A 15025-nucleotide genomic window follows, 5' to 3' on the forward strand; every position below is an offset into this window, starting at 1 on the left:
TTTTTGGTTCCTGCCTTCTCAGTGCTGTTTTTCTTCTTTTTCTAAGTACCATCATCTCTGTCACTAAAAACCAGGCTTTATAATTAAGGAAATATAATTATAGGTCTTAACTCCCCTTGTGCCACTCATTCACTTACTCTATTCCCTCTTTTCACGCTGAAGCCCTCTTTGCAATTTACTTGTAAGCCAGCTCTGACAACTAAAGCTTAGAATCTGTCCTACACCCAAACTATGTTTCATCAAAGCATCCACTATCACTACAAGTAAACAGAACTAATAGTAACAATAGCAACTCCGTACATTTCAGTCTCACAGTGAGGAAACTTCCTGAAGTGGAATTTTCTGCTTCATTAGAGTAACCCAGAAGCAATGACCATCTGCAGATAGCATAAGATGATAGCAGACTCTGCTCAGGGAGCGTCTGTGATGGTCATAGGAAGGGAAGAAGTGCTTCCTATTGAATTATTGGAAAAACACACTGAGTGAGGAGAGATGCAATGTATTTCATTTTCCCTTATGCTCTGTTTGGGTGTCAATGCCCTCTACTTATGCTAATCTGAAATCAGTTCCATTGGAAGATTTCAATCATCTCATTTAAACATTAACACTCCGCCTTGATACTTACGTGGATATAATACTCGCCCTGTGATACCTTATTAGCAGGTTTAGAAACTAAATCTATGCATTTGTTTCTGCCCCTTTTTTCAACTCAGTGATGTAATGAGTTCCTACTATGTGGCAGACTCTTTGCTGGGTGTCGGTGATGCATCTAGTACAAGTGGCCGTATTTTCTCAGGGACAGCAACCCGGCTGGAATAAGAAGCTAGGGGACTTCATGGCAAACATATAGTTTTGCTCATTTTTACTTAAAATGTATGTTCTAGAATAAGAAAGCAACATTTTCTACAGAGGTATCTAATCACATTTTACATACAACTGAGAAAATTATAGTAACCTTCATTACAAGTCACCATTTTCTAAAACTTGGAGTGGTTTTAGGATACTGATGGAGATTATGGGGTCCAAAGACAGCTCTTGGCACTGGCCCTGCTTCCAACAGTGAACAAGAGAAAGTGAGAAAAAGATATCATTATTGCCCTTGTAAAACTTAACAGATTTTTGGACTGCGTTTGACAGGTTACCTGAATTTTTTGCATACATAATAGATTCCAGAGATTTGTTTTGGAAAGAATACCAGATCTAGCAGTAGGTTGCATGGTGACATGTATATAGAGAAATGGCAAGGCTTTTACTAACAGATTCAGAAACATAACTTCAGATCCGAAGTGATAAACCAACTGTGGGAACGTGAGTGCCCAGTTAACACTGCATAGCTGAGGTTAACAACTTTTAAAGAACGTTTTCAAGAAACGTTAATATAATTTACCTACTACAGGAGTTCGACATGCAACTGCAGTTGGTGTGTCTGCATAAAACGAGCTGGTCTGCTTTCTACTACCATCGTCTAAGAGGTTGAGTGGATCATGGATGTCACCATAGGGAGGCAGGGAGCGAACACTGCTGATGACAGAAACATGTTGATTCACCATCGATCCAAGTCTGTGAGACTCTGAGTAGTTCACATTGCTTCCGTAGTACCCTACAACAGAAAACGGTGAGAATGTAGCGTTAACTTATTACAAGTAATGTTCCAGGGAGATAAACAAAAAGGACAAGATAATAGGATAGAGCCCTAGAGATAGCATACTGTAAATATTACATTTACATCTACATTTACAATATGGTTGGATTTGTGCTTATAGATAGATATGGTTCGTTATGTTGTTTTTTGTTTTAAAAAATACATAGGCATTATCATATTATCAAGTCTGAGATGGAAGACAACACCTCTCTCATATTTCCCTTATTTAAATTAACAAGATCTTACAATGCTTATGAAGAAAAAAAAAAGGCACTGTCAGCCTCTCACAAAGATTACTTGTCAAATACTGATTTTATTTACAGATTCATGTTTCTGGGAGAAGGACTGGCCTACACTGAGGAGAGGCGCATCAGAGCAGCCTCTACACAGAGCTTACTTTGGTGGCTGACTTAAGTCCACAGAGTTTTGCAACTCAGTAACCTCAAGGTACTTCAACGGGAGGCACTGTTTGGGTCCTAATCTTTAAGATCTGCTGCTAGCTCTCCGGAAGAAACATTATTCACTAAATTTTCAAAGGACAGAACATTCTTCTTTTGGGCTATTAAGGTTGGTCTCAAACATATGGTTTGACATAATATTTTTGCATCATGCAGGACATTTAGAAGGGCAACTTTAATAAAGTCACAAGAATTAGGGATATGTTTGTATGTGGCAGAAGTTGGCTCCAAATATCTAAGATTCCATGATTTTGAGAAAGCTCTACATGGGATGACATGCTGTTCACCGGAGGTAGAACTCCATGTCTGATTTTGCCTTACTGCCAACTCAAAAGCCAGGAAAAATTCTTAAACAATTTCAATACCATTAGGTGAATTAGGAGGCAATGTTCCTCCTTGGCAGCTGGCAGCTCCTGTGTTGCTCAGGAAATTGAAGCTTCCTGTATTTAAAAACTGCATACTGTGTGAATCTTGGCCATGTGGGGATGGTCCATAGCTGGAAGATGGCCGAGAATTATATGGGGACCCAGCACAGCTGCCACTGAAGAAGTCTCTAGAAAGCTGCTGTTCACTCCAGACCATGCATCGACTGTGCTCGGGGCGATGAGGATAGAGTCCTGATGGGGTGTGAGGCTGTGCCCTAAACACAGTCTGATAGTTAGAGTTGGTCCCATAAAAGTCATGGTTGGCTTGAGGGAGAGTAGGATAAACAGGCTCTGAGTATGCTGAGCAGTGTGCTGGGGCTGACAGCACTGGGCCCACACTCGGGGGTCTCCCTGCCATTGGCCCCTGATTAATGACGCTTCCTCGGCTCGCCATGGCTGGAGAAATGGGTGGTGTCATCAGATGACCAGAGCTCTGGGAAAGCTCCATTGGACCTGGAAAAAAGTTACCAGAGCATTCACTAGTGGCAAATTAAAAATAGATGGCTTCACAGCTTTCAAAATTACGCATGATTTATTACTATACCTTTTTCCAACTTAGTTCATTTCTAACCTCCAAAAATAATGGGACTAGGGACCTATAAAACTCTAGGTTTAAAAAACAGCATCACAACAGTGTATTTCACAACAGTGGCAACTTTCGGAGTTAGTGACTATGGAGGAAAGCTTGGGATGGCTTCATCCTTCCGTGGGTATAAAGATGATTAGAGATCAAGCTTGGGAAGGGCAAGGGGTCTGCTGTTCACATTTCTCTGTAATTAAAAAACAAGCTGAAGGCTAAATGGTTTCAAGTTTAGGGTAAAAGAAAAGGGCAATAATGTCAAAATGACCATGGCTTCAAAGCGGTCAATTCAAAACTTCATACAAACCCCACTGATGAGCAATGAGTTATGAAAGCCGCCAAATCCCTGGGTCTCCAATTTTCCATTAGTGGAATTACGCCCCTAAACTACCCATTCCAGGTTTAAAATTCTGTGTGTCCAATGAAGTAAGGTATATAGAAGGATTTCAAAGAAGACATAAGGCAATAAGCAGACTTAAAGTATTATCTAGTAGCTGGTTTAAGCCATAAACATTCAGATTGACAGAAATGGGACCCTACACCAAAGAGGAAAATTATTGTAATGGTTATCCTAAAATAGCTGAATCTACTTTTTAATGGAGGAGAAATAAAGTCTCCTCGAAATCCAAAAATAAACAAGAAGCTCATATTTTTTGACTTTCAAAGCATTTTAATGATTTTGTGAACACCTAATCTATTTTTTTCTTCCACTAAATGAAAATAACCAATTATTGGGACCTCTGAGATAACTAAGAGAGTATGTTAAAATGTGATACCTATCTTAAAAATGGTATTGATAAAAATGTGAATGACAAATGTTGAAAATCACAAAAATATTATAAAGCTTTGTTATAAGTCAGTGAAGAGAAGCCTTTTTATTCTTGAAATGCCTGGAGTTTACCAGCTTTAAGAAAACAAAGGAATAGTTTCCTGTGAGACATATTGAAGCCTATGAGGTTTTCTTGGTTGTTTCATAGCCTACCAGTGAGTGGCATGTTGTCTGTGTTCCCAGCAGGGAATGGGTGCAGAGCAGAGGTTAAGCCTCCAGGTTGACTGGATGATAGAGGAAGATAGGTTGTTTCCACATGGCTTTCATTCTTCACGGTATCGCTGGGAAGAGTGCTCCCTTTATTACGGTTGGCCAGAAAGCATGAACTCGGAGAAGCAGTGAAGGCAGCTTTACTTGCATCTGGAAAGATTTTTTTAAATAGGAAAGCTAATATCATTGCCATGTTCTTAGTGGATAAGCCCAAGTTAAAAAAAAAAAAAACTGAAAATGTTCTAGGGTTGTGTCATAAATCTGGAAATTCCTGAGAAGTGTTTTCCATGGGAAATAAGACTGGCAGATCTTTGGTGTTGGCAGTGGTGCTGGTTTTTGTTAATTGTATATTTGTGGATGTAGGTGTGTTCTTCAGGGCACTAAATAATCCACTCTGTAGTGAACAGCCTTCAAAATGCAAGTCATCACATCCCAAATATATTGTGTCCCTCCTTCTTTAAATTCCTATAGAACTCATCTCTACGCCATTTATAAGGTGGTATACCACATGTGCTGTCTTAAATTCTAGTTATTTTTGTATTATTGTCACTTGTCCAATATTATCTGAGTTCTCAGAAGTTAAGAATATTGATTTGTATTCTTCAGGGTTTCCAGTAAAGTATCTTGACTACTCTATATACCAATGGAGGAAAGAAAAAATAGGGCTCTCTTAGTGTTAGTAACCTGTGTTAGTAGTGACATTTTGGGGGTAAAATCTGAGACTGTTATAAATCCATTTAACAAGTGTGCTTACAAATTCTTGAACTTAGGTTTCAACAAAGACATATGCAAAACAAGATATACATTTTAAATCACCTGAATTCTTCATATACTTGTCCAGTAAATTCTGTAACTCCTGCTCTTTGTCATTATTAAACTGGGTCTCCATGGCCAGCAGAATGTATTCATCAAGAAGCATTCGGATCAAATGGAAAGAACCTTGTTTATGGATAGGGAATGGGGAGAGGGCATTGTGAGATGAAATGAGGGAGAGAAAGAGAAGGAAAGAGAAAGAGAGAAGTCAAGTTATCTTTGTGACCATCTCGAAACACTTTACAAGGAGCAACTGAAATAAACAAATACTTGTTGGACTTTAAATGACCTGCTAAGACCAACATGCTTAACTTGGGTCTCTAATCTTTTTGTGTACCGCCTGCCCAGCTCACTGTGTGTACTGTCCTGCCAGCTCTTTGACCACTAATTACATCAAAGGAAAATTCGGATGAAAGTGAGACATGCTTTATGCTTTAAGAGGGCACACATTGGAGTGTGATAAGCTTTAACCTGGGGAGAATGAGCTCTACTCTGCTCTATTTCTGTTTACTTTGTACTAAATAATTAGACAATAGCCAACATGGTCTGAAAAAAGTATCAAGTAAGAAGATGTCTTTCTAGCCTGAAACAAAATGCTCTTTCATTTGAAAAAAAAGGAGAAAAGTAATTTTCATGTGGAAGATGTCCTGGAAAACCTCAAACTGCTTTTCACTGTTCAACAGATTTTCCAACAAAAGTCTTTTTTCATAATAAGGTCAGGTTTAAATATTGTATAATTCAAGAAACCTTAAATATAAGCAACATATTTCAAATCATAGACAATATATTTTGTTCATCCCTCAATACAAGTTCACTGATTTTATCTAATTCTGTTAAAAATTAAATAAACCAATTTAGTTAACTGTAACCTATTTTATAATGCGAGGATTTCTCAAAATGCAACTACTAAATGTGGAGGTACTGTCCAGGAGATAGCGTTATAACTACAAACTAAGAATCTCAGAAATTTTAGGAAAAAGAAGGTATTCGATTTTTGAAAAAGCTAACGACTCAATTGTTTCATAAGTTGTATAGATCAGGATAGATGGTTCAAAAACATATGACAGCATGTCTTCTAAGCTGGTCTTGGATTCTTGGAATACAACTATGAGGGTAGGTTCCTGGAAAAGATGCAAACATTTGCCATATTTCAATGAATAGCAGTTTTGGAAAATAACGTATTAATTATTGTTTATTTGCTTGTTTAACAGAGAAAATTTATCGAAGCACTGATGGAGTGTCATGGTCATAGCTGCTATTTATTGTGTTTTCCAGGTCCTGGCAATGTATTTTTATATATATCACGTCACTCAAGTGCCTCTATAACCCAATGAAAGAAATAGTCTCCCATTTCTACAATGAGCAGCCTAACTCGGGTTAAGCCAAGCCGAAGAGAAGCAGTGTTAGGATTTAACTCTGCAAGTGGTCTGACTACAAAACCCAGGCTAAAACCGACCATTCTCCACGAGCTCAAGAGTCCAATTTGAGAAATGACAGTGCCACATGCTTAAAAACTGATAGGAAATGTGACTGAGGCATGAAAGATATAATTCATCTAAGAAGAGTTTTATAAAGCACATAAGATACCAAAGCTAGATGCATTGTTCAAGGTGAGATTATGCATTACTCGAGCACCAAAAAAGCTCCACTTTAGCAGAAAGTCTTGAGCCCTCTTCTTTAATGATCTTCCATTTTGTTTGCTGGTCTAAAAGTAAAGGAACAAAATGAAACTATAGAATCTGTCATTTCATTATTACATGCTTCCTATGTAAGATCAAGAGGTAGAAAAACTGACAAACGGACAGATTGACAGGGCATGCCATTTATTTTATCAAATAAAATGATGTGTCTAGGGATTTTAATTTTCATATGGCTTTGCCATCATTTTTCAGGTTAATAGGTCTTTATTCTATATGGTTTTGTTACCTAATAAATTGGACAACGAAATGAAATAATTTACAAAATATTTTCTCTCTTAATTTTCCTTTGACAGAGCTTTAAAAAAAGCAGAAGGCGAAGTATGAAGGAAGGGTTATATATTTCTGTGAATGATTAACTCTGACTTCTCTGGTCCTGAATGATCATCTGTTTTCCTTCCAGGAGAAAAAAAGTCCCTACACTATAACTAGTTTCCTTGATATGGAATGGCTAACACCAACTGGTGATGGATATATTTGTTCTTATGGCCTTGTTTCATGATGGATGACTTGAAGGTTAACTGAAAGAGTTGAAGAAACCACATGAAAACACAAAATACTGAGCTCCTGGAATTAAAAAATGTAAATACTTAAAACCATATCTTCTGTCAGCTTTTGTGAAAACGTGCTTTTTAAGAAAAGGGCCAGCTCTTTCCAGTTTCTAAGTTTATCTTTCACTACTGATGTTACACAGCTGTAACCTTATTGACTGATAGGGAAGGAATAGTGTCTTGTAGTCTGTCAAAAAACGACAAATAGAATTGCAACTGTGCCCAGTGCTCTCAAATCTGCCATATTTCTAATCCTGATATTTGACTTCCCTTATTCCTAGGGTTTCAAAAGCTTTTCAAAGTATTATTACACACAGCCTATCACCATCCCCCACCATTCAAGAAATTACAGCCAGTTTAGCATTTACTATTAACAAAATTTTATTTTCTGAATATGTCATTGAAAAATACCTTAATAACTCTCTGCTCTACCACAGTATCCAACCATTCAATAAAAGCCTCCACAGTGGCATTCTTCTTAAGGAGATCTTTCAGTTCTTGGAACACTGTGATAGAGTCATCTACCATGTAAAAAGGAAAAAAAAAAGAAGAAGAAGAATATTGCACACTACTTTGAACCCAAGAGGAAACCTAAAAGTAGAAATCATTAATAATTTTATAGAATAAAAGGGCAAGACAGGTAGATTAAATTAAATGTGTTAAAGAAGTTATTTTCATATCCTGGAAACTAACAAAAATTCCTTAGTTCTTTACTCTTCAAAATTTTAATCATAAGTGTCTATGTTTTGGTATATATTGAAATGCAGGTTTATATACTATATACTAGGGAAGAATTGTTGTCAGTAGAGATGATTATTCATTTTGAATGCAATGTTTTCATTAAATGCAACAGGTTAGTTGAAACCTAATGACTGAACTAAGCTAGACTTGTTGATTTCCTGCTTTCTGAAATATCCTTTATCTTTAGCAAAAATTAAATTCTGCCCTGCAGAATTGAGCCACTTAAATAAATAATCTTTTATCAGGTAAAAGTTAAAGGGGCAGTTAAGGACTATCATTTTATTAAAGAGTTTGAGGTTTACTGAATCCCAAAGGGTAATATAATTTTATGTTAAGAAACAGAAAGCAGGACTGAGGTTAGACTGTCCCCAGAGAGCAGTGTGCTGTAGCCTATAGGAGGCTGCATTTTTTGGTGTTTTCAGAGAGAAATGATGGGAGAAACAGTGGGTCGTTATCCCTGGGAAATGGAACCGGTCACACGTACTGGCTTGGTAAATTCTGTCAGATTGTCCAAACCTAAGCAGGGCATTTCAGCTTTGAAAAACAGTATTGCATTGAGATATCATTTTGGTATGCATTACACACCATATGATGCCAAGAGTACAAAACGCATGGAAATGCCTATGCATGTAATATAAAAATGCAAGAAAACTCACAAAACTCAAAACTGTTTTGATTATTCCCAGGTTTTTTCTATATGGATTATTTCTAGGCAATGAAATTATAGATGACCTGCCCTAAACAAAAAGAGAAAACTTACATTCAGTGTAGATATCAGATTCAGTGTCTGTGCTGCCCGAAATGGTGAGAAGGGCCTGAGATCCAATACTATTCAAGTCAACCTTTTCAATGTCAGATACCATAGAATTCACGACATGCTGGTCAAAGAGAGCTGGTCTGGCAATCTCCATAAAGAAAGTAAAAAAGACAGTAAATTATATCACTGATCCTCCATCAAAAGAAAATTTTAGCTTCTAGAGAAATAGTTCCTTGAGAGAAAAGTATCATAAATAACTCTTTTTTTATTTTAAAACTAAAAGCAGTAGCTGAGATTCACGATCATCTCTGTTAAAGGTTTGAAAACTATTTTCGGAATAAGAAAATAATTCTTTTTACCCGTGGTCATAAAATAAGAATTTCACAACGTTAAATTTCTTATCTGGAACTATCCCAAGCTAGTCTTTCAAAATTCAGGGGGCTAGAAACCTTCATAAAGCAAAGGATCATTTGAGGAGAGGGCAAGTATATTTTAACAATATACAAACATGTAACTCTAATTTAAGAACTACTTTTTTCTCCCTATTTAAGAGAACTAAATTAGAGGTAGTTTAAAATGTGTTGTGGGTTTCACAACATCACACGGGCTCATTCCCCATAACCTATTAATTTTATTAATTGGATTCATTTATTAATTGAATTCATCTGGCAAATAAGAGTTTTACATTTTACGTTTCATTCAAAAGTTTTTTTTTCTTTTTTTACTTTCTATTTTGAAATAATTTAAAATTTATAAAAAAGTTGCAAAAGTAGTGCAGAGTATTTTCACATACTGTATCCAGCTTCTCCTAATGTCATCATCTTACATAACCATTGTATATTATCAAAATCAGGTACAATACTAGTAACGCTGGTACAATATTAGTAACTAAACTAACTAAACTAAACTACCGAATTTCATCAGTTTTCCCACTAATGTCCTTTTTCTGCTCTAGCATTCACTCTAGGATCTCATGTTGCATTTAATTGCTGTCTACTTAGTCTCCAATCTCTGAAAGTTCCCCAATCTTTGCTATCAGATGATTCATTTTTTATTTGGTGACTCAAATACCCTCAGCTTACCAACGTACCTGTGCAAGATGTAAGAAAGATGTTTGTCGTTTCAGAGATGATACAAATCTTCGCACAATAGGTATTTTCTTGTCAGTTAGAGCTTCTGGCAAATTTTCCAAGGATGAAACAACCCATTGTTCCCAATTTTTAGCAAAATTTCTTATGTCTGCTAATAAGCTACAAAAACCCCCAAAGAACAAAAAACTCTATTAAATGCTAAGTAGTTCAAAATGCATTAAATAAATGCAGTTTAATGGAGGTATATTATTATGTTTTGATTCCAAGAACATGACTGAAGTCAGCCTAGGTCTGCCATTTATCATCTCGGTCAAAACACTCAGTCTCCTGAAGGTCCAATTTCCTCATCTGTTAATAGGAATAAGAATGGTATCCAGGGAATTCCCTGGCATCCAGTGGTTAAGACTTCACCTTCCAGTGCAGGGGCTGCAGGTTCATTCCCTGGTCGGGGAGCTAAGATCCCACATGCCTCGCGGCCAAAAAACCAAAACATAAAACAGAAGCAATATTGTAACAAGTTCAATAAAGACTTTAAAAATGGTCCACATCAAAAAAATAAAAAAGAAAGAAAGAATAGTATCCATGTCACAGGATTATTATGAGGATTACATGAAATAATTCATGGAAAGTGTTCAGGTTAAAACTTGGCAGGCAGAAAGTGACCAATAAGACATACTTTATTATTAATATTAATTCATAATTCAATCATTTTCTATAAAATATTTCTGGGGAAAGGTAAGCGTGCACTTGATTTTGCATATTTTGGCTACTGAGAGACACGCATAGGGATCATAATGCCATTTCAGGTATTTCATATTTGTTTCTAGTAACACATTCTTATAATCCAAATATAACTGTAGAACAAATTACCACAAACATACTAATTAGAGGACCCCATTTAGAAAATTGCAAAGGTTGGTTGTGTATATCTTATGAAAACATACAAAAATTTATAAAATCCATCAACAGTCTACATATTACATCTCAACAAAACAGATCTAAATATATTTAGGATGGGGCATATGTTGGGGAGCAGTGATATAGTACAGGAAAAAAATAGGCAGAGTTTGGAGTTAAACAGACCTCAATTAAAACCTAGGTTCTGCTTCTTAAAAATCAGCTGACTCTGGGCAAATTAATTTCTTTGTACTCCCAGGTTCCTCTTTGTGAATTTGGATCATAACAGTTACTTTAGAATAGTCTGACAAGTTGTTTTAAAATAATCCAATTGTTCAATGATAAGGAATTGGTTAAATAAAGTATAGTATTTTTCAGATGCTGGATTTCTATGCAATCAATCATTTAAAAAATGCTAATCTATATTTGTTGATATGGAAAGATTTTCATAGTATACTGCAATAGTATGTGTACTATAATTCCATTTTTAACATTCCTAGAAAAAAGTCTGTGAGATACAATAATAACCTAAGACATTAAAAATGTGGTAAGACAATGAGTGATTTTTTAAGTTTTATTTTATATGAGTGATTTTTAAAATGCATTTATGCGTGTTTTTCATTTTCTAAATGAATATGAACTACCTGCGTACCTAAGAGATAAATACATAAATAGTACTTCTCAGGCTAAGTGAAATAATTTATGTAAGTCTCAAATCCCACACTGTGTTTAATAAAAGTCAGCTATTATTACTATTAGTTACACGGCTGAATGTCTGTCACTATGTAAGCATAGCCATTTTGCTGTGACACAGAAGTGTTAAGTGTACCTAACTCAGAGCTCAGGCTAGATGTTTAAAGACAACGTATTAATAATTAAAAGAAACTATTGACCAGGCCAATATCAATTATTATTTAAATAAATAAACCAGTCTAGAGGAAAAGGTAAATCAAAAATAAAGATTGTTTTATCAATCATCATGTATTTATTGAGAACCAACTATGCTCACCCTATATGTATTTGTGCCCCAAAATACTAAAATAAATTTCATTACTTTACTAGAATTCGTTTTTTAAAAATTGGCTTTTTTTCCAAGTTCCTATTGTTCTCACATCAGAACAATAGGAAAAGACTTTGTGAAAAATCTTCAGGCATCATTTCAATTTGAGATCTTATTCCTTTGTTAAAAGAAGGTGGTAATTCCATTATGCTACTTTCTAATTTTGGCAATTAAGACCAAAGTTATAATAAATATAAAATAATTTTCCTTATAGTTTTATTATTGTGATTATTTTCCATCAATTATCCCCATTCATCTCCCTCTAGCCAGTTTCCATTGAAGAGCTTCCTCAGTAACCTAAAGGTCAACTACACTTAAATATTTATTTTTCACGTGAGCAGCTCTCAAATTAAAGGGATTTCAGGATTGTTCCATCAATTTTGTTCATTGAGGTTTGAATATAAAAATTGAGGCACATCTCTTATAGCTCATACAAAGGGGCAGGAATAGGAAAATAATATTGGTAAATGAATGAATTTCTACTTCATGTTTTGCTTTACTATAATGTATAAGGTTAAACCCTATACAAGCAACTATCATATTTTATTGACTGAACCTACCTTTCAGGCATTTCTTGCATTGTTGCAGGAATGAGTACATCTGTTAGAACCTTAATCACAGCAAAAGAGAGTTAACATAAATCCTTAGTATTTCTATAGAAACACATTTACTCTTTGTCAATTACTTTTTATTCCTAGCTTTCTAGAGAATAATATGTTAACTCATTTCTGAAAGTTATACTTTTATCTCTAAAATGCATGTATATATGTAAGCTGTGTATGTGTGTTTGTGTGTGTGTGTGTGTGTGTGTGTGTAAAAGGCAAAGGGAGTGGGGGTATATAGAAGCACTGCAGTGCTAGTTAAGCAGGTGACATGAATGTACTGGGTACAGAGAGCTAATTATTGGAACATAAAGAACACTGAAAATAAAGGGCTAGACTGAACCTTAAATATGGGTGATATGGTGAGTAGGACCTTGATGAGAACTAGTAAAAAGAAAAAAAGAAAAAATTAGTGCTGACTGATCCCAGCTCAGGAAAAACTATGATAAATAAAGGAGGTGGGAAACAAGATAGGATATGAACAGTACAGATCCCCTAGGCTGGCTCATAAACTGAGTGCGCCAGCCTGGAGAAGAGGACCAAGAGGTCCCCTTGGATATTTTAAAACGTGAGTAGATACTCATCTACAAAGGCTTGTGCAGCTTACCAGCAAAATGCACATGTAGTCCGTGTATATGAAACACTAAAACAAGAGACAGTATTGTATATGCCCAGTATGCTAGTTACCAATGAACTGGCCTTGGCAATCATGTACAGGTCTATGGACTAAAAGCTGACCACTTTCTAGGGATGGGATGAAGATCTTACAGAAGTTCATATTACACTGCTCACTGTGCCTCCCTGGGTCCACCAGGAGGAGGAAAAACTTTGTGCACGTAACGGTACTTAAACTCTGGACTTTTGTGTTGGACTCAAAGAAATAGACCATTTGTGGTGGGGGGGAAGTTATGCTTTAAGAATATTTCTTGGAGGTGTTGAATGACAGTCCAAAACAGCTTTACCTTGATGCTGGTAAATGTGTGTGCACGAGTCCAGGTCTTTTCTTATACCTACTCTTAGAACCACCTTCTTTCCCCTTTCTGGTTACTTCCTCATGTCTTAAACACTTCAGACAATCTGTTAGTGCAAACTAAACCCTTTCTCTCTAAATGATGATATTCTTATTTGACCCAGAAAAATGAGACAATCCTTGCTCTCCTTTGTCCTTCTTCAGCTTTAGCTTGAACTAAAGGTAGAGACTCTATTTTCTTATACTGCGATGAGGAAGAACAGAACAGAGGATGAAAATATGGGCTCCCTCATCCTGGTTCAAGCCCACCTACAGTTCTTGATGTGCAAAGTTGCTTCTGGACTGAGTTTATCTAGCTTCTGCTTCACTTCTCTGCAAAGTTGAGAACGAAACAGCAGCAACTAACTTAGAAGGATTTTACTTCCTAAATACTTAACAGGACTCCAGCTTGGGTTTTCTTGCTTACTCAAATTATGTTCTTAAAGGAAAGCTTTTGTTTTTCCTTCTGACAATTTAGGAGGTTAATGTAGACAAACTCACTTTAAAATACCCAGATTGCAGTACAGTTTTCTTCCTCAGCTTGGACCTGTGTCTGCTCTAACTAGGGAACAGACTGTTGGAGGAATTAGCTTCACCCTCTTCCCCGCTGAATGGCGGGCTAGATGGCCAACCAGCTCCTATCTGTTTACGATATCCTCGTGATCCTTCTGTAGACACTTGGGGACTCTTATTTGGCTTAAGAACAGAATTGGTCATTAATGCATTAACGCTAGAGATTTCCAAATCTTTCAAGTTATTAGTCCCATAAGAGTGCTTAATTCTGCTTTCCCCAAAACACTGATACTGTGAAAAAGCCATTAAGTTATTTACTCTGAAAACACCTTAAACAGTTAATAAAAGTTAACTAAGTTTTTATGGAAGTATGTCACATTTAGAATCATTCTTAGCTGTAAACAGAAACTGATTTTGTTTTACTTAATGAAAATTTATATTAAAATACATTCACTATTAAATATATACTATTAAACTGCTTGCTTTCTCATCAGAAAAATAATTAGTAGTGTATCTCCAGCCAGAAATAACAAATTTATTGAAAATATATGGCAAAAATTTAGATGGAATGTTTTTTAAAGAAATATATGGTTCATGTTTGACATCCTAAGGAGCTTACCTTATAAAGAATTGAGTCACAAACACAGAAAATGTCAATGATAACAGGGTTTTCAAGCAGAGGAAGAAGATGATCAGGCATTCCTTGCCAAAAGTGTAATAAGAAATGCTGGATCTAGTTGAGAGCAAAGCGTATGTACATTAATATTAACATTTTCCTTAACATGAACTCATATGAAAACAGGACAAGAACGTTTACATAATATAGTCAGCAAAGCATTCTCTGTCACTCTTACCTCCTCAAAGTTTCCATTTATTGCATTGTCCAGGATGCACTGGCAGTGAGTTTTGTACATCATTATTAGGGTATCAACCTATTTCAAGGAAGAAAAATCTTAACAAAAGCACCCTTTCAGTGCTGCCTTCATTTTGTTCATGCATTCATTTGTTCATATATTCAAACACATTTTTAAAGTTCATGCTATGTACCAAGCATGTGCGCAATCCGAGGAACCAAAAATAAAGGCACAATTCTTATTTTAAGGAGCATACTGCCTTGTGAAGGGAGAAAGGCAAGCAAATGGACAACTGC

At 35.9% G+C, this 15025-nt stretch overlaps 1 protein-coding gene and 1 long non-coding RNA gene across 2 annotated transcripts in view; one reads left to right on the forward strand and one right to left on the reverse strand.

The window, feature by feature from the left end:
• The window catches only part of LOC137204610 (uncharacterized), a 65728-nt gene extending 54165 nt beyond the window's left edge, over window positions 1-11563 (forward strand). The window contains exons 3-6 of the long non-coding RNA XR_010933756.1: window positions 1397-1615; window positions 1966-2209; window positions 6233-6567; window positions 7058-11563. This is a non-coding gene — a long non-coding RNA (uncharacterized lncRNA). The remainder of the gene's footprint in view (window positions 1-1396; window positions 1616-1965; window positions 2210-6232; window positions 6568-7057) is intronic.
• Window positions 1-15025, reverse strand: part of RFX6 (regulatory factor X6) — a 56604-nt gene that overhangs the window by 2661 nt on the left and 38918 nt on the right. The window contains exons 7-17 of the mRNA XM_067702279.1: window positions 14730-14807; window positions 14495-14608; window positions 12312-12361; window positions 9794-9953; window positions 8707-8851; window positions 7617-7726; window positions 6545-6662; window positions 4961-5083; window positions 4088-4294; window positions 2466-2978; window positions 1388-1600 (exon numbers count right to left, since the gene is read on the reverse strand). Coding sequence (XP_067558380.1) covers window positions 1388-1600; window positions 2466-2978; window positions 4088-4294; window positions 4961-5083; window positions 6545-6662; window positions 7617-7726; window positions 8707-8851; window positions 9794-9953; window positions 12312-12361; window positions 14495-14608; window positions 14730-14807 — 1831 coding nt within the window. The remainder of the gene's footprint in view (window positions 1-1387; window positions 1601-2465; window positions 2979-4087; window positions 4295-4960; window positions 5084-6544; window positions 6663-7616; window positions 7727-8706; window positions 8852-9793; window positions 9954-12311; window positions 12362-14494; window positions 14609-14729; window positions 14808-15025) is intronic.

The sequence above is a fragment of the Pseudorca crassidens genome, chromosome 13 (genome assembly GCF_039906515.1).
Source record: "Pseudorca crassidens isolate mPseCra1 chromosome 13, mPseCra1.hap1, whole genome shotgun sequence".
NCBI lineage: Eukaryota > Metazoa > Chordata > Mammalia > Artiodactyla > Delphinidae > Pseudorca > Pseudorca crassidens.